The sequence below is a fragment of the Ylistrum balloti genome, unplaced genomic scaffold (genome assembly GCF_031769215.1).
Source record: "Ylistrum balloti isolate Yb309-2 unplaced genomic scaffold, AGI_CSIRO_Ybal_v1 Utg370208, whole genome shotgun sequence".
NCBI lineage: Eukaryota > Metazoa > Mollusca > Bivalvia > Pectinida > Pectinidae > Ylistrum > Ylistrum balloti.
Genome location: NW_026782179.1, coordinates 1,599,190 through 1,619,200, shown reverse-complemented (window position 1 = coordinate 1,619,200; position 20,011 = coordinate 1,599,190). Strand labels below are relative to the sequence as shown.

At 33.8% G+C, this 20,011-nt stretch overlaps 1 protein-coding gene across 1 annotated transcript; it reads left to right on the top strand.

Moving 5' to 3' along the window:
• Nucleotides 1–341: 341 nt before the first annotated feature.
• On the top strand, nt 342–17,221 carry LOC132551649 (ATPase family AAA domain-containing protein 5-like). Its single transcript, XM_060215824.1, has 18 exons — nt 342–377; nt 822–962; nt 1,735–2,925; nt 3,367–3,710; nt 4,242–4,314; nt 5,307–5,670; nt 6,101–6,474; nt 6,846–6,984; nt 7,286–7,486; nt 8,144–8,329; nt 9,017–9,180; nt 9,327–9,450; nt 9,779–10,083; nt 11,324–11,482; nt 11,862–12,413; nt 13,274–13,851; nt 14,114–14,266; nt 14,691–17,221. The coding sequence occupies exons 1-18, from the start codon at nt 342–344 to the stop codon at nt 14,767–14,769; spliced, it is 5,163 nt and encodes a 1,720-aa protein (XP_060071807.1). The 3' UTR covers nt 14,770–17,221.
• Nucleotides 17,222–20,011: the final 2,790 nt, after the last annotated feature.

Below are 20,011 nucleotides of genomic sequence, written 5' to 3'. Positions count from 1 at the left end.
TAGAGATCTGATATAATACTATCAACAAGATATTTATTTTGATTGCATATAATACATGCAATAAGTAGAATTCATGTAGGATTAAACGTAATAAGTTTTATCATTAAGGTCCCGATTGTGAAAAGTTAAATTTATATCAAAATATTGTGATGATGTGAGAGCTTTTAAAAGTTGTGAATGGATGAAGCAGATATGTTCTATCAATGTAAATCACCTTTATATCTATACATGACTGTTGAAAATTTTCTTGCAGTTATGTGTAATTAAGGAAGGTTGGTCCTTTTCCCTTGGCAATTGCCTCGTCTAGATCAACGTTTATAAATTCATGTTGGACAATTGCAATGGCTGAAGACGTAACAGAAAAGGAACATGTGCAGGTAAAACTGAATCAAAGAATGTGAATGTGAAGCGTTTTGTACAAGTTGGGGGGAATGGATACTATGCACCAAAAGTATCTTATGAAGCAACAAATATGAATGATCAGTCCTCTTTTATTCAGATAGTTTCTTTAGTACTGACTTGAAATTAAGTCGGATGTAATTCAGTATCTGGAGCCACATTTACTTGTGTTTTTTTATTTTCTTAGCTACTTCTGGTTTTTGACAAACATATGGCTAAGTAATGATAGTTTTTCACTTCCTAATTGTAACATAATACTTCAAAAAGTTTCAGCACTCTGGGTTAAAGCATGTTAGAAAGGTCGTAGAAATGTTAATTTGAATCTGACCAGAGGAATTCAAATTAAGAGGTTGTGTTTATTTGTATTTGCTATGTGTTTTGTTCACATGTGCTGATTTTAATAGTTGGAATATTTTCTGCAGATTTCCAATGAATTGCTGTCTCCACAAAAGTCAATTCTGGATTTCTTCAAATCCCCTGACAAACCCAAGTCTGCCAAGAAGCCTGTTAGTCTTATTTCCTACTTTGGAACTGCACAGCAGAGGGAAGCAGAACAAAAACAGGTCTTTAATCTTGTATATATATAACTGTTCATATATTCTTCACATTGTTTTCTGTAGTAATTGATACATTACCTCACATCTTTGAGACAGACCTTTGAAAATAATAAAATATATATTGTTGAAGGAACATTACAATAAAACAGTCATTACAAGAAATTGATTGGACATATGATTAACACACCAAATGTTGTGTTTAACCGCTTTCTAAACATTCCTAATCTAACAGGAATGTCCAGTTTGACCAATCAGATTGTTCTGGAAACCCCTCTAAACATAGCAGTGGTAATATGATTAATACAGCTAAACCCAGAATGAGACACTGTTAGAAAGAAGTAATTTGCAGTGACTAAACACACGTTTTGCTATGGAATGTAATTTTCCAAAGAATATTGCACTTGGTTTATAACAACTTAAACTTGATTAGGTATACTACACATATTTTGCTGTTTGAAATCTTTCTATTCTATCTGTTCAACTTTCTTCCTATCCTGATCCACAGATTATCCAAGCCTTATCTGACAACTTTTCACTTTGTATGTAATATAATTGACGTTTCTGTTCGCAGTGCACCATATTATTTACATTATTGATTTATGTTCAGCTTTTGTTGTATAGAAATTTCCTTTATATCGTTGACAAATAGTGATTCCAATGGACCTGTACTACATTTGATTATGGTTTTTGATGAGGGGAAAAGAAAGAAAGAATGACTTTACCTTGTTGTCCCTTTGATATGTGATAGATAATAAACATTCTTTCCTTTATGTTACAGCATGAAAGCTTAAATGGAATAGAAAAACTAAATGGAAGTCATAGTGACAAGAATGGTGAAAAGGGACCTGGCAAGAAACGCAAACAGAAAGACAGAGACACAGAAAAAAATGGAGACGATTTTGAGGAAGAGCAAAAAAGTAAAGGAAAGAAGAGAAAGATGTGCAATGAGAATGTGAAACTGTCAATGAAGAAAGAAGAGAAACAGAAAGATGAAAAAGATATTTCTAGTATGGAGAATTCTAGTTTAGTGAATGGCAATGTTGACCACGGTAGTTTTGTTGATGAACTTGATTCAAAGTTAAAAACAAAGGATGGAAAATGTAAAGACAAGAAAAAAGCACTTCAATTTGTTTGTGAAGATGGAATGGTCGGCGCCCAACAAAATGAATCCAATTTTGATAAACAGGAAGTCAAAAGTACAAAACATTGTACCGAGAGTGCTGCACAAGAAAGCGAGGAAAAAATGGAAGAAAAAGAAACCGTTTCTGAAATGTGCTATGAAGATTTTATCAAAAGTTTAGGTAATGATGTTTCTGAAACTGACAATCACAAAGACACAGAATCTGATGTCCCTGAAGAATTAACAAAAGACAAAATAAGAGAGGAACATACAGAAGAAGAAACTGAAAGTAAAGACACATACAAAGAAACTGAAAGTAAAGAAGACCAGTACATTAAAAACTATCCAACTATTTCCAATTTCTTCAGTAAAGTTGAAAAAACCCATGCATCAGTTGATCCCACTGACCCAAAAGTTCTTGGAAAAGTGACTGTCAAAGTGGATATACATTCTGAACCATCACCAAATAACAACATACTTGCCAATCATGTACAGATTAAATCACCGCCACTTTTTACAAAGAAAGATGAAGAAGAGATTGAAATCATTAGCTCAGAGACCATAACAATAGATTGTACACCTTCCAGTAAAAAATCTTTATTTGGAATGAAAACCGATCCCACTGATGATATAAGTTGTGAGAAATTAGAAAGCAAAATGGAAAGTTTGTCGTCCTGTGAGGACAGCTGTATGTCCGAGGATAGTAGTGTGTGTATTGTTGAAGATGTGGAAGATGTTAGCATTTTGGAAAGGAAGAAATGTTTTCTTCAGAGTGCCACTGTGCCCGAGGTACCAGCTAAAACTACTCAAGTTACCCTCAGTTTCTCTAAGGCTGGGCAGAAACCAGTGGTAAGAGTTTGATTTCTAGGTTATATTGCTTATATTGTTATCAGTCAGTTTTATATTCACTGATTAATAATTTATGTTTGTAGTCATAGAAGACAGTTAAGATATCTGGAGCTTATTTTTGGTTTACTACTGGGCCATCAAGCCTTATATATTCTGTTCATGAAATACTGTCAAGTTATTTTAAAGGCACTGGGAAAATGTCGAATTACCTGTATGGCTTGTTAAAGAATTAATTATTGCTTAGTTGAAGCATACCTAAATATGGTAACGTCTATCAATTACTGATACTCAAATTTATTCAAAATTGAAGGGAAGTATGCATTTCAACTGGGCATCAATAATTACTGATACTGCGGAGTGCAGGTGAACTCTCCCTTTTATGCTTTGTTTGTATTGGAAACCATTGATAGTAAATTGATTAAATTTGATTATCCTTGTCAGAAACCAACACACTCCACAAGAGTCAGGAAAAAGGACCATCCTAGCACTGACTTGGCCCCTGTGTTTGACAGTACACCTGATAAAAAGTGCAAAGTCTCCAGGAAATCTAAAAAGGCTTGTAATTTAGATGATGATAAAGAGAACAAGAAAGATCAAGGTGCTCCGGATAAAGCCAGGACTCCCCTCAGAAAGGTTACGAAGGAAAAAGTGAAGAAAACATCAGAGTCCGAGAAAGTGAAGGATGGAATAAATGAACGCAGGTCTTCTCTTCGGTCCCGGTATCGAGTCGCAATCATTGGTGCTGATGATGAGAAAAAAACGCCCATCAGAATGAAATTTAATAGGTGAGACTCAGAAACTGAATGCCTCAAAGTTTAGGATTAGTATTTAAGTAAACTTAAAACTTTTATTGAATTTTGTCCCCATCCAGTTATGTTGCTACTGATGAGGATTTTAGAAGCAATACCTCTTTAGCGAACTCGTGGTTCTCATGTCCATGTCATGTTGACAAGTGTGACTATATTTCTTTGCAAGCTTTGGCAAAACTAAGTGTAAAATCAAGCATGAATATAGAATATACAAGATTTCCTATTTCAGGAAGTAAGAATTAAGGCCATTGTTGGTTAGATTTATAGGAATTTGTTTTATCCAACAATGCAAGGCACTAACTCCATGTTAGCGAGGGCATTAAGACAAACATTTTTGTCTTGAGTTATAGTGTATGTATTGTTTGGAAAATGTTGCTCTTTTCTGTTAATTCATAAAGCAATGAATGATCTTAGTTTGATAAGTACTAGAGAGAGAAGATTGTACTTTGCTAAAACAATTTCTTTATAATATTTTAAACTCTGAAATGATTGATATCTTTCACACAGGTACAGCAAGAGTAGTAGCAGTGGAGTAGATGAATGCGACAACTTCACACCCCGTAGTTCCAAACAGTCAAAGGTAAAACAAACAAAAATCTATGTTTTGTATGAAAATAAGAATTTTGACCTAATATCATGTAATCATACATATGAGGTCATATGGTGGCAAGCACAGGCCTGCTTTTGCCGATTTTGTAGAGCCAATGATGAAGATGGAGACCTGGGTTTGACACCTGTCAAGGATTAGTGACAGCAATGTAGTTTCCCTGTTTTCCTTCATTGTAACATTAGTATGCATCATCTTATGTCTCCATTATTGGGAAAATAAAGTGATAGTTCACAAAATTTGGGATGAATTTCTAGATCTTCATTTATTTGGGTCTGGTAAAGAACACACCTTGAGTTAGGCGAAACACTCTTACTTTGCTTTTAACTTTGTAAAACAGAGTAATTTCTTTTCAGAGTTTGCAGTTAGGTTTATTCAGATCAGTATTCTACTTAGAAAACTCATTAAAATTTAGAATGAACCAATGTTTGAAGCCTCCCAAAAAATTTATTTTTGTAATAAATACACAAACAGATTACGAAGAGGCTGAGTAATACAGCCTTAAAAGAATCCTGACTTTAAAAAAAAAAACCAGCAAAAAACAATCTCTATTAGATTATCAGTTTTATGCTTTTTGGTTAGTGTTGACAATAGAAACACTGTCCAACATAATGATAAGTGTGAGGGTGGAGGTATTACTGTTTTACCAAACATGTATATATTATGGAATGTTTGATTTTGCTTGATTTTGTTTCATTCAGTGTTGTATCTCCAAACTGTTTGTGAAATTTTGTGGAATTTTCTTCTTAATCTATATAAAATAAATTATGAGCTACTCTGAATTGATAAAGAAAATCATTGAAAATCAGATTCAGAAATTAATTTAATCAGTATTGTTATCTGGAATCATGACTGTTGCCAAAAAATTGTAGAAAGAGTTCCTCATCGATTCAGTTCCAAAATTTACTTTTGATATACAATGTGGTTTGTAAAAATATAATTGAGATTTTTGTCTTTCAAAACAGAAAACCAAGTTATCAAAAGCAAAGGAACTACTACAGAAGGCAAAACGTAAAAGTAGCAAGAATAATAAGATCCAGAAGTCCAGAAAGCAGTCTAAAATGCATGCAGAGAGTGAAAAGGAATTGTCAGATGATGCCAAACCTGTTGGTAGGAGACGAAGCTCAAGACTGTCAGATAAATTCTCAAATGAATCTGTAGTTATTGTGGACAGCAATGGCAGCGGCGATGAAGTAGATGGTTGTAGTGTCAAAACTCCCAAGGCCAAGAGTAAAACAAAAACAAAAGGCAGCAAATCTACTCCAGCCAAGTGCACACCCAGTAAAGGTACTCCTGCCAAGTGCAAAAAGACTCCTTCAAAAAAGTCAGGTTGGTTGCTATTAATTTTAATAAAGGTTTTAGTGTGAATTATTTGTTTAGTAGCTAAAGATAACAGGAAGTCTAATTGGGATTTGATAAAGTAAGAAATTTGATTTCTCCATGATGTGCTGTTGACAAATTTTAGAAATTTTGTGTTCCAAATCACCTTAGTGTGTAAGCAATACAACTCTGGAAAGAATAATTGTTAAAGAAGTTATGCTTTTTGCTGATGTCTTCAGAGGATAAAAATCAACTTTGTGAAGTGTTCAAGGCAAAACATTCTGTCCCCATGTGTTTTCTGATTTCTGAAAGGACACAAATATTGTTTGTGTGTGAAAAAGAAATTAGCAAGACACAAACTTGAAAACCTATGCAACAGATGATGATCAATAAACACAATAATCTGAATAAGGCAATATTCATTTTACTTGATGAACAGGTAAGCTAGCCTCAATATTCTTGAGTAGAAAAGCAGCCAAGGAAGAGAAGAAACCTGCTGTAGTATTAGATACTGAGGCTGAAAAATTAAAGCGGGCTTTTCTGATGAGTGGAGTTCCAGATGAGCTGCGACGTCAAGTTGTAACAAGTGATGTTGTAATTGTTGAGGATTACCCGCCCCTTCCTATTGACAATCACACCCAGCAGAGTGAACCAGAAAGGGCAAATAAACATGGTATCAAAGTTTGGGATCTCTTAGATGTCACTCTACCCAAAATTGGCACAGACATCAAGAGTCTTCCTTACAGGCCTGTGGAATGGAGACAGGATCTCATTGGCACTCATTCAAACATGTCTGACTGTAGTAGGATAAGGGTAGGTCTTTTAAAGGAATTTTTATCTCATAGACAAATAATAATTCATGATTATGAATGACTAAATAGATGTTAAAATTAAAAAATTAACTATCTGCATTGTGTTGAATTTTGGCCAGTCATATTTTTGTTAAGTTTTAATGCCGATTTTGATTTTATGATTTTAACAAACTTTCACCTTTTCAGTTTCTGTCCTTAAATTATCTGTGTCTACAAAATTTTGCATGTATAGTCAAACTATTATCAGGCTAAATGAAAAACTCAGTAAGCCATATGGTACAGAATTGGATGGAGAGAAAAGTTTTCTGCCTTAGGAAGCAACAGGTCAATTGGTTTAGTATTTGTATTGATATTGTATCTCATGTTTTGTAGGAATTCCAAAAACATCCCAGGATTGAAGATGGAGATGTTGAGAAGATATTAGCAGAGATATCATCCTACTGTCCTACCTATCCAGTCAGCAAGGTGTTTTCTGTCCTCAAGATGAAGAGGGATGACTTTGAACAAGAAGGTAATAAATCGTCTTTTAATGTCTTATCCATGGCCTTGTAAGGTATGTAACAGTTTGAAAAGAATCTGTTTCTGATTATCAATGAATTTGTATACAAATACTTAATCCAAAATCAATACATCTGTGATTTTGATTAATCATTATTTTGCATGAATAAGATACTTTCTTTCTTGTTATAAAATTGGGGTTTTTTTATTGTCTTAAAACATTTATGAAAATCTTTCATGGAATTGAACATATGAATTCTTCAGTACTTTTTCTTGTCTTTGAATAACAACTCTTGCACTTGTTTTAATTTTAGCCAAGGAAGCTGAACAGTTGGATAAGAAAACAGCCTCTGAAGAGAAAAGTGAGAAAAAGGAGAAGGCAGCACCTCGGCGAAGTCTTAGGAAGCGTGTGAGCCTTGAACTACCACAGGTTGTGGAGTTGGGAGGAAGTCCTCCCCTCTCCACCACAGGGGATACACCATCCTCTGAGGACCCTGTCAATAAACAAGAAACAGGTTTGTCATTGAAGGTTTTTTTCCCCCAGAACTAAGAATGTTTTGGTTTCACTAAAAAGTTTGATGTAATAAGGATTTAATGTTCTAGGGTAGGCTAGGGGAGTCATGAATTAGACTACTGTTTGATTCTCTTAGAATAGTGAAACATTGATAACAAAGACAACAACCTTTTCAGCTTTACATTTTATGTACAACATTTGTCCTGAACTCTTCAGCAGCTGAAGTTAACTTTTGGTGGTCTTTGGTCAGGGTTACTGATAAAAAGTTTAAAGGTCACCTTTGATCACAGATGTCTTGTTAAGCCCTTAACAGATTAAGTTCATGTTAAAACTAAATTTTACACCTGATCAGATTTTTGTCAGTATCAGTTCAGGGTAAAGGTCACACTTGCCTATGCAAATAAAAACTTCGGGTACAAGATACCTTGTGAACCTTTCAACAAATTTATTACATGTTTGATAACATGAACTTCTAACCTTTCCCAACCAATTTCTTTAGTCTTTATTTTTAAATGTAAGAAGTAAAAAATTCTGGATAATTTTCATTTAGACAAATCTTAGCTGTTGATGAAAATGCTGAATTAGGATTCTAAATATTTTCACAGTTTCAAATGAAAAAATTACAATTTCATAACTGGTGATATTTGTTTCTGCGTAGTACCGACAGTAAACTGGACAGACAAGTATCTTCCACTGCATTCATCAGAGGTTGTGGGTAACACAGCAAAGGTGAAAAAACTGCAGAGCTGGCTGGTGGAATGGAAGCAGAGACTGGATAAGGAGGCTCGCAAAGCCAAGAAACTACAACTGAAACAGAACAAAGGCAAACAGAACAAGGACTCTAGTAAGAATTATGATAATCTCTTGATAATACGGGAATTATCAATTTGATAACAACTTATATCATCATTTCAATGACACCCAAGTGATGATTTAAGAAACTTTTCCAGTGATGATGTAACTTTTGTAGTTTTGACCAATCAGAGAAATGCTTTCTAGTCATTGCATTTAAATTTGACGATTTTCCTGTTTCGACACAAATGCAGTGAAGGTTGGAAGACATTTTTTTTTATCTAATTTATACCTTGTATATTTAAGGTTTTGTCAAATTTGGTATAGAAAAGTAATGTCTTGATCAATTCTAATAGATAACAGCATAAAAATGGTAGAATACTCATTCACAATGATGTTGTCTTGTTGTCGAGCATAAAATCAAAATGTGATCTCAAAGAATATTTCCGGCATTAGTTTCTTTTCTGTCTAGATTGAACCAATTGTTTTCCTTCACTTTGACAGATGTTCAGCTTAAAGCAAGAGTAATGTATTGTCATAATTGATATTTGGAATGACCATTTAAAGACCACTGTAACAGGGCATCGGGTACCATTCTTATGCTTCATCTGTAGGGCAGCAGTACAATGTATGATGTCATCTGGATAAGAGAAGCTAGCAAGATAAGACTTCGTTGTTTATGAGAGTATAGTGATCCCATATAGGCTGTAAGTAAGAATGTTTTTTCCTGTAATTGCAGGTAACAGAGATGACTGGTGGGATGATGATAGTGACTTTGCCTTAGACAGCGATGACAGTGATGAGGAGGAGGATCGCCTCTGTAACACTTCCTTGTTGTGTGGACCTAGTGGTATCGGTAAAACAGCTGTTGTCTATGGGCTAGCACATGAGCTAGGCTTCAAGGTAAGAAGCTGAGGTTCATTTCTGATTTAGATATACAACTTTTTGTATTTATTTGAATGTGGTAAGTAGATGTAAATTGCATTGAAATGAAAAATAAATCTGGAATATGCTCAGTATTTTTTTTCTTTCAACTTCTTGCAATGCAGGTGTTTGAAGTAAATGCTTCATCAAATCGAAATGGAAAGCGGATCCTGGCACAACTACAGGAAGCAACACAGTCTCATCAGGTGTCTCGGGGGACTGACACACCCACAAAATGTCCACCCTCAAGTGAGTGATTGTATTTGTAGTTTATGATCTTGAAGGCAGAAGCAGATTCTGAAGTTTCCTGTGACAAAGTAACAAAGTTTCTTCATTATAAAACTCGAATATTTGATTTTAAAAAAATCAAATTTTTACACAGGGATATATCTATTTATATACTTTTAACATAGGAAATACAATATTTCAAGTGTAGAAATTTCATCAGGAAATGAATTTTTTACTTTTATTATTAGTCAAATTAGCTATCAAAAAGTCACATCTGCCAATAATTCAAAACTTTTTAAACATTTATAGACAATAAAATGGAAACAAAATATTTTTAAAAAATTTTCAGAAACAGCACATGCTTCACAGCCAAATGCAAAGATGCCTTCAGCATTTTCAAATTTCTTCAAACAAACATCTTCAAACTCCTCCAATAAAACTGCATCTGGAAAAGAAGGAAAAGGGAAGGGGAAAAGTGACAAAGAATGTGGTAAGCTGAAGAAACGCAAGAGAGATTCAGAAATTCCAGAAAATACGGACAAGAACACTCCTATAAAGAAAAGTAAAAAGAAGTCTGACTGTACTGTTCCTACTGATCCCAAAGCTGATGGCAGTCTCAATTTGTCCAGTACATCTCTCATTCTGTTTGAGGAGGTATGTGTGAATAACTGTGGGCTGGATACTGTTAAAAATGATGTTTAACTTAACAGCACATTTCTGTTTGAAGGTAGCTTGTTGGATTTAGAAGGTTGTAGGAGAGTGTTCATTTTCCCATGTCAGTCTTTCATGTTCTAATTTGTCAAAAAATCATGAGAACTTTGTAATTTCTTGACTTCACTTAAAATACTTGCATCATCTGACATTTACACTTATACATTATCTGCATAAGACATGCATGATCAGATTAAACTAGTCCTTCATTAATTGAAAAATGGGTTTTACTAAGAGCACATGCTCAATTAATACTTACATACATAACTATGGATGAAAAAGATGACATAGAATGATAAGGTAGTCACAACTGAATCTTAATCAATTGTAAAAATCATCAAATGCATGAAATTTTAATTAATGAAGTCACCTGACCAGAAAAACAGAATTCCAGTTACCCTAGTAGGTGACCATCTGAGATTTTGACTGTGAAAGTTTGCTATCACTATTTCTTGAGAAGTACTTAATGGGTTTTCATCAAATTTCTTATAAAGGTCCCTATTTGTGCCCCTCTGATTTTGGGATTTATCAGAAAAACAAGATGACTGACAGGGGGACCATATTGGGTTTGGCAGATTATTTTTGTTATTGTGTTAAAGGGAATTTTCAAGAAAAGGGAAAAATGAAGTGTTTAGAGAATAAAGACTATATGATGTTGGGCATCAATATTGCTATGGGATCTCTTGTTATTTGCAACACTATGAGTTGAATTTCTTGTCAGCTGTTACGATAAGGACCATCTATATCTGTAGTGTAATATAATAGTGTAATAATGTCTATATCTGGTATGATATGATAGTGTAATAATGTCTTTATCTGTAGTATAATATAATAATGTAATAATTTCTATATCTGTGGTGTAATATAATAGTGTAATGATGTCTATATCTGTAGTGTAATATAATAGTGTAATAATGTCTATATCTAGTATGATATAATAGTGTAATAATGTCTATATCTGTAGTGTAATATAATAGTGTAATAATGTCTATATCTGTAGTGTAATATGATAGTGTAATAATGTCTATATCTGTAGTGTAATATGATAGTGTAATAATGTCTATATCTGTAGTTTAATACGATAGTGTAATAATGCCTATATCTTTAGTGTAATATAATACAAATACGCTTACAATATATTGGAGATGTTCCAACTTACATTTGTTTGTTAATTTTTCTACAGATAGATGTAGTGTTTCCTTCAGACCATGGATTCTGGGCAGCTGTACAACAATTTATGGCTACTACGAAGATTCCCATCATACTGACCACCAGTGACACAGGTCTGGTCAATAAATTTGATGGACGGTTTGACCACTACCGGTTCAAGACGCCACCTTATGTAAGATGGAAATCCAATTTGTACTCTTTCATGTAGTAATTTGCAACCACATAGATATTTTTTTCTGAAGTGGTATTATTAAAGATTTAAATTAAGATGCTGTCAGAATACTAGTACTTTCTAGTAACATGTTCCTAGAACGATATCAGTAAAATTTAAAAATAAGTCAATAAATTTGTGTGAAAATAACTTTTTATGTGACAGTTAATGCAGAATTAAACACATTATTGATATTACATGTTTATTAATTTACATGGCAAAAAAAATGTGTTAAAATTGAATTAATTTCCCAGATTCATTTATTTGTCTTTGTATACCTGGGGTAATTAGAAAATTTAACCTCTGTTAATTTTTTATTTAAAAAAAAAATTGTTTTCAGCGGAATTTAGCAGTATATCTACAGCTGATGTGTCTTGCCGAGAATGTGAGGACAGATTTCTGGGATATGTACAATCTTGTGTCATTGTGTTGTGGCGACATTCGTCGATGTATCCTCTCCCTTCAGTACTGGGTGATATCAGGTGCTGGTGTAAAGGGCATTCAACGCAGTATACACAGAACACTGGGTATACAACCACAGCTACAAACAGATATATCGATGGAAAACAGTGTCGTAGAAAAACAGGATGAAATGTCACAACAGAAACAAATATCCATTACGAATGACTATGATGATGATGATGACTTTGTCTGTCTGAAACCGGTCTGTCAGAAGCGTAGCAGTAGGTTTGTCAGTGATGATGAGGAGTCCAATAGTATGCCTCCTGTACCTTTATGCTATAATCAGGATATTGTTCCTGTTGGGAATAAAGACACAGACACAGAGAAAGAACGTCTTCCCCAGGTACATCTTGGCCACACAACATCTTTACAGGGTCTGATGTTACAGGGCCATGACAGCATCATATCTCTACTGAGACAAATGTTAAAGGTAAGAAACTCTGAACAGTTACACAGAAATCTTACATTATATATCGTTTTATAATGAAACCTGGCTTGACTGATTACTTACATTAAAATCTGACTTGACCACCAATTTAAAGAGAAACATGACTTGGTACACTTATGTATAGTGAAACCTAACATGACCAATCATGTATAGTGAAACCTGACTTGACCACTTATGTATAGTGTAACCTGACTTGACCACCATCATTTAGAGTGAAATGTCTTGACCACCATCATTTTAAGTAAAACCTGACTTGACCACTCATTTCCATTGAAATCTGACTTGACTAATTATTTACATTGAAAACTGACTTGACTAATTATTTACATTGAAAACTGACTTGACCAGTCATTTAAAGTGAAACCTGACTTGACCTCTCCTTTACATTGAAACCAGACTTAACCAGTTATTTACATTGAAATCTAACTTTACCTGTTATTTACAATGAAACCTGTCTTGACTTTTCAACTGCAGTTTAAACTTAATTGTATTACACCTTAAAGACAATGATTTATCTTGCATAATTTTTTCGTCTTGTTAGGGTGGTATTTTGAATACTTGTATGTTTACATAGTGTCATTGTCACCAGATGTTGCAGTCTTCTAAGATGTTCGTAAGGAACATCCTGCCATGTACAGTTTGTTTTTTTATTGCAATATCTTATATATATACTGGCAGGTAGAAAATGCATTTTTGGACAGTTTTGACTGTTTATTTTTAGGAAGTTTTGCTTTTTTTACCTAAAAGTTATATGGATATTTGATTATAGATGAACTGTTAACTGTCAAAACTGGTAACACTTCATAAATTGTTTGATAAACTTTTATCACTCTTATTTCCAGATTGGTGATGATGGTTTGGTGTCGTTAGCAAGTCAAGTTTGTCGTCAGTATCAGTCATTGAAGTGTGACCTCCTTTACCGCCATCACCTCTCACTCCTGCCACTTACCACAGTGGAGTCGCTGCCACTAAAGCATACACAACATGTGGTTGACAGTGTGCAGAATAAGTCTCGCCGTAGGATAAAGACAATTGATCTTTATGATAGTGAAACATCTAATGATGGTCTTGAGCAGCCAATGGACTCGCAGGAAACACAAATTGAAACTCTGCCCAAAACACAAGATCCTAAAGAATCGGAATTGATAGGGAAATCTCTTAATTCGTTTTATAGTTTTTATGACAATTTGTCTTTAGCAGACTCAATGGTAGCATTAGAGGATAGGTTATCATTGCATGGCAGATCTGAGTTTGACTCCAACTTTCATTCAGATATACAGCTTTATAGTTGTAGACAGTTATACAAGACACATATGTCTATGAAAAAGGATATTATATCATCAGAACACATCTGTGTACCCATTACACAGGATACTCCCAGGGTAGAGGAGCTCCAGGGCAAGGACCATGTCAGTACTAGGTAGGTTATCTGTTACAGATACTTAGTAAATTGATATGTCTCAGCTTATCTGTTCAGTCTGTTGATGGAAGAAAACTTAATTCTTAACCATTTATGAAATATACAAATATCAATAATACCTCTATTTATAAATGATTCAAGAAATTAAATTGACCAAAAATAAAATTTCAAAGACATTTATACATCAGCAGTGTATATCTATAAAACGTTGGCTATTGTAATGTCAAAGAGTTAAATATTTTGAATAAACTTTATTCCCCAGTGTTGACACACCCACCAGTAGGGCAAGCTGTAATGTACGGACCAGTTTACCCATTGGGATTTCGGCGAATGGAGTTAACCAGGAATACCTACCCATGCTCCGAGCCATATGTAAATCAGAGCAGTTGCGAGAACAAGCCAAGATTAAACGACGGTGGGTATTTATCGATGGATGAATTCTTGTCGTCATTTGTTGGTATATCAGCGGGCTGTGTAATGTGTAAGGCATACTGGATAGGATAATGCTTTAAATTTTGGATTGATTTAGAACTAAATATTCTCAGTGTCTTTGCTTGATCTCGAGCTCAGGAGATACTGGTAATAATCAGAGGGATAAGCCCCCTAAGCTTTTTGATAGTGAAATACAGAATAGGTATACAGATGTTGTTAAAATTGTTTTATCGTGTTTAGATAATGTTTACAAAGAAGCATTATTAAGTAATTCTTCCCCGTATAATAATCATAATAATTTTGAGAGGAACTCCTTTTGTAGTGTGATTTATATCTTTGAAAATCTTATAAATTTACTGTTCAAATTTTGTATCAAGTGATGCAGATTGGAATTGTTTTTTTTACAGGTTTCAGCATTACTTGGACAGTATCGGATTAACACTGAAGGACAACACATTATCTGTACTCTGTACAACATTCAGATAATGACAATGACAACATCAATGCTGACAGTTCTCTGTATGAAGTGTAGGTGATCGCTGGTCATTTCTATGCACAGATCTTGAGTGATGGCGTGCCAATTCTGTGTACAGATCTCAAATGATGTTGGGTAATTTCTGTGTCAAGTGCTCCGATGATGGCTGGTCAATTCTCTGTATGACACACAAGTGATGGCTGGTCAGTTCTTTGTATTACACTGGCCAAACAATTCAGTGCATGACACTCGGGCCATGACTGGGCAGTTCTCTGTACAGAGCTCTGGCGAAGGCTGGTTAATTCTGTGTACAATTCTTGGGTAACATTAGCCAATTCTCTTTAAAGGGCTAGGGTAATGGCTGATAAATTCTCAGTACAAGGCTCAAATGATGACTGGACAGTTTTCAGTACAAGGCATAGGTGATGCTGGTCAGTTCTCTATATAATGCTTAGGCAATGTCTGCTAAATTCTCAACACAAAAGTCTAGTGATCATAACAGCTAGTCAATTTGTAGTTTGATGTTCAGAAAATAATGCGGTCTACAATTCAAATTGCCCTACATTCATAGTATTTGGTCTGTCCATCCGTAAACAGTTTTTATCATTGCTAATTTTTGAGAAGTACTGGATAGATCTTTCTCAAGTTTCCTATGTAGGTTCCTGTTGGTCCCAAGCTGAGTCCATTTGATTTTGGGACAGATCAGAAAAACAGGATGAGGGGACAGGTGGCAATCTTGAATTTTTTCAATGAAGTTTGTTATTGCTATTCCTTGAGAAGTACTTAATGGATCTTTCTTAAATTTCCTCTGTTGGTTTCCATTTGTCTCTAGTTGTCCCCAAATCATTTGTGGACTGATCAGAAAAACAAAATGGCCGACACGGCCGTCTTGGATTTAGACTTTGCAAGTTTGTTATTGCTATTTCTTGAGAAAAACTGCATGGATCTTTCTTAAATTTCATGTATATATTTCTCTTGGTCCCTAGTTGTGCCTGCTTGATTTTGGGATTGATCCTAAAACCAAAAAGGTCAACAGGCAGCAATCTTGGATTTTATCTAGTAAAAAAATTGTTATCCCTATTTCTTTAGAAGTACTAAATGGATCCATCTCAAATTTCATAGGTATGTTCCCTTTGTTCATAGCTGTGCCTGTTTATTTTATGGACTGATCAGAAAAAACAAAATGGCTTTTAGATCACCATCTTGGATTTTGCAGGTTAAGATTATCATCGCCATTTCTGCAAAGGAACGTTCAAATTCTTATCATTTAGAGTAAAAACAAAAGAGAAGAGAGAAGACAGGAAAAGATCCACCTTTCAAAGAGCAAATAAAGATCAAACAATGGTATGCACCAAGATCCTTCTGGAATCTCTTGTACTTTAGTGGATTGAGAAAAGTCAAATTTCCTGTTCAGAAATTTTGAATAATATGGAAAATATAGACATGAAGAATTTTTTTTAATGATGTATCTTTTTGCTCAGTAGGTAAGACAAAAACCGATTCTATAAATATTTACATGTTTATTGAAAGAATAGGCTATTCTTTACAGTTAAAATTGTGTGTATTGAAAAGGAAGAATATGCTTAAAAGTCAGAATGGTTGAAGAAGGTAATGATTGTCCATTAAACCAACAGTGGTCTTTGATCCTATTGCACTGAAAAAAAATTCTGAACTTATTTTGATAAGAAGAGATGTTTCAGTATGTTGCATATGTATATTTTGAAGGAAAACCATCTAATTTGATATTTTATTGATACATTTGGTTGTATCTAACCCAGGGCATTTGGTATCTTTCATCATTTTGTAGAAATGACGAAAATATCTTATATTTAAAACATAAATCCTTTGCTAAATGGAATAAACTTGAAATGAAAAAAAATATTTTTATTGAAGACTGTTAACTGAATGTATTTGAATGGATGTATTATTAGTTGATATTTGTGAAACATATTTTAAAAATTTAATGAAAATCATATTCATGTATTAATTGAAAAGTGAGACCTAGAAATTTAAGTTCATGTCATCTTTGAAATTCAAGGGTTCTGCTCTCGATTCAAATAAATTCTCTGGACCCTTATAGGCACAGGTTAGAGCCTTAGACATGACAAAATGGCAGGCTTATGCAAGTTTTTTCAATGGTTCCAGGTATGAAAACCTGATAAATTGCAGGTCAGATTTGCTCTGGTGCAAGTCCAATATGCAGTTGCTTGATTTCTGTTACTGTTTAACAAAGAGATCACGGGTATACAATATTTCTAGTTTCCAGACTAGTCAACTTTCATATCTCATCCACAACATATGTAAATACAAACCGTTGGTTTGTCATGGTCAATTCCATGCATAATGATAGGATTCAAGAGTGAAATGCTTTGATTTTGAAGATGAATTATGTACATGATTTTTATATTTATTTAATTTATGTTTGTATTTCTAAGGCAAAACAGAAATGAATTTAAGAGACTATCACAGAAAAATACAATAAAATTGTATCAACTTCAATTCAGTCTGTTATGTCTTTGTTCTCAGCATTTTGATAAAAAAAATAATGTTCAATAAGGATTTTAGTTTTTTCCAGAAAAGAGGCCCATATGAACTGTATTGCTCACAAGGCTTTGTTTGGATGAATTTGTTTTTATCCAAACTAAAGGAAAAGGAATTCTAATGGTTTGAGTCTATTACTCTGGATAAACCCTACCATTTGCCCTCACAGAATCCTGTCATTCCTAAAGAAGGTTTTATAGAATTTGCTCCATTTCCATTTTGGACCTCAGGGGTCAAGCCCTCTGTTTATACACAATTGAACCTCTTCACCCAATGATATTTCAGACCAAATAGGGACAAAAACCTCGTACAGGAGCTGATTCTAGAGAATTCACTCATTTACCTTCTATGCCCCGCGTGGCCAAAACACCCATCATTTATAAAAAAAAGTGTGCCCCCCTTGACCCAAAGATGCTTCAAACCACATTTGGATAAAAACATTCCTGCAGAAGAAAGATTTTAAAAGAATTAACTAAAGTTTCCCCCCTTTTTATGAACCCACTTCTTGGGGGCAAGATCAACTGTTTGCAAAATTGAGTTTGTTGTTTGCGACTACCTGAAGAAGAGTTTAACAGAAATTGTTGACAGATACCCTGGTATAGCACAAGCTCACCTTGGTTCTTAGACCACACACGCTAAAAACCTGTACTGTAAACACTTATTTTTTGCAGTCAACTTTTGGTACATTATCACTTTTGCAAGTTCAATACCTCAATGAAACCTTACCCTGTTTTGCTGATTATTTTATAGCAAACTTAATTATATAACTATCAACTGATTTCATGTTTATACTTTACAGAAATTTATTATCCTTTGATAACGGCATCTGTATAGATGTTTCTTTGACTACAGTACATTAAGATTATTATGTAATGATGGAAATAAACCAAAGACTTTATTATTAATGTGAATGGCTATACCAACTCAAAGTTGTTTTTGTTACATCACTTTCATCAAAGGAATTTTCAAATTTTTCAAAATTAAAAACCAGAATAGAAAAGAACTGAAAAAGGAAAATGTCCAATATTAAACAGCATATCAAGACCAAACAATTGTAGGCACAAAGATACCTGTGTGATCTACCAGTAATTGCTCTGTTAAATATACTTGAACACTTGCATAACATATAACATAACATATAACATACATAAAGTATGATGTGAAAATTTAAACATACTATGAAGGTGATTGTGTAAGTGGGTCTAGGTCATTGTTGGATGCCAGGATGGCTTGTATATCTGTTGTTATATTTCAAGTTCCAAAAATGAATATCGAACAAATAACAAAAAATCTTACTTTCATCAGTTATATTTAATTTTTTGACAAAATTTTGCCTTTTTGCCTTGCCCGTAGAGGAAGTTCTACAACGGACTAGAAGGCATGTACTTCAATGATACAGCTATCACAGTGTAGACATATAAATAACATGCAACTGAAAATGCTATTTGTTAAACCACATCCGCGTCTCCATCATGATTCACAATATGTTGCTGATTATACATTTTTAGCAATCAGATATGAATACTTTAGCAGTTACATGGATCTTTTCATACTGAACATAGACTATACAGTTAATTTAGTAAATCCAATGAAAAATTAATGAAAGAAAAAATTCCTGTTTTGCACAAAAATCTTAAAAATAACACTCCTCAAAATTTTTTGAAAGTAAAAATATCCTCATATTAGTCTGCATTGATATTTATTTCGAGAAACCAAACAGAAACCCATGGAACAGATGAAGAGACTAAGGGTGATCAGAAAAACTGACAAGATCCTGAAGACATCTTGTCACATGAGGAATGCTCCCCCATTCATCACCATGTAAATGAGAAGCACCATCAATAAGAGTATTGTATTGCAATATTCTTGAACCAGAAATAAGAATTCCCCAAGAAGTTTAAACAATTCATAATTTGCAGAGCTGAAAACTGAATTACATAAAGATGAGGTAAAATTATGAGCTAGAATGATCATCTCTTTGAAGCAGCAGTAAGGAAATTATATTAACTAGGAAACATTGATTGGTCTTGGAAAAAGGTATGTTTGTTACTGTCTTGTAATAAGAACATCTCCTGAATCCAAGGTTACGTCTTGCCCTCTGGGTTTACTGAAGGATAGATACTGGGGATGTAGATCTTTCAAATATATATATATATATATATAAAAATCATTCCAATTAATTAAAGATAAATGTCTACAACATGCATACAAGTTCAGAACATAACATAATATCTCTAATTAACAAATTAAAACTTCCATACTTGCCATGATGTAGAATGAGATGAATAAAGATATCTGTCTACCTTTCGTATGGTAGAAACAAAGTGCTTTATACATGCCATCGATGCTGAAAGAGAGATCTAGGGACCACTGAATGAATATTCAAGGAATAAGGAAATCGGTTCCATTTCTCTTAAAATAAGAGATGCACATTACCCGACATTTATTTAATTCACATTTTTGTAGTTAAAATATCAAAGCGTTGTAATTGGGTTTGTCAACCACTATAAGTATTTTGAGCATTTATCCTTATATGACCTTAGATGGTGATTGGAAATTCAGCAATATAAAACGAATCACATAAGATTTTTGAGTTGAAAAACACAATGAATAGACTCGCATGGTAATGAACTGAGATGTAAGATGTTATATTCTCACCATATGCACTTTTACACTACTACAGTGTAGTACGATATATGTAAAAATACTTGA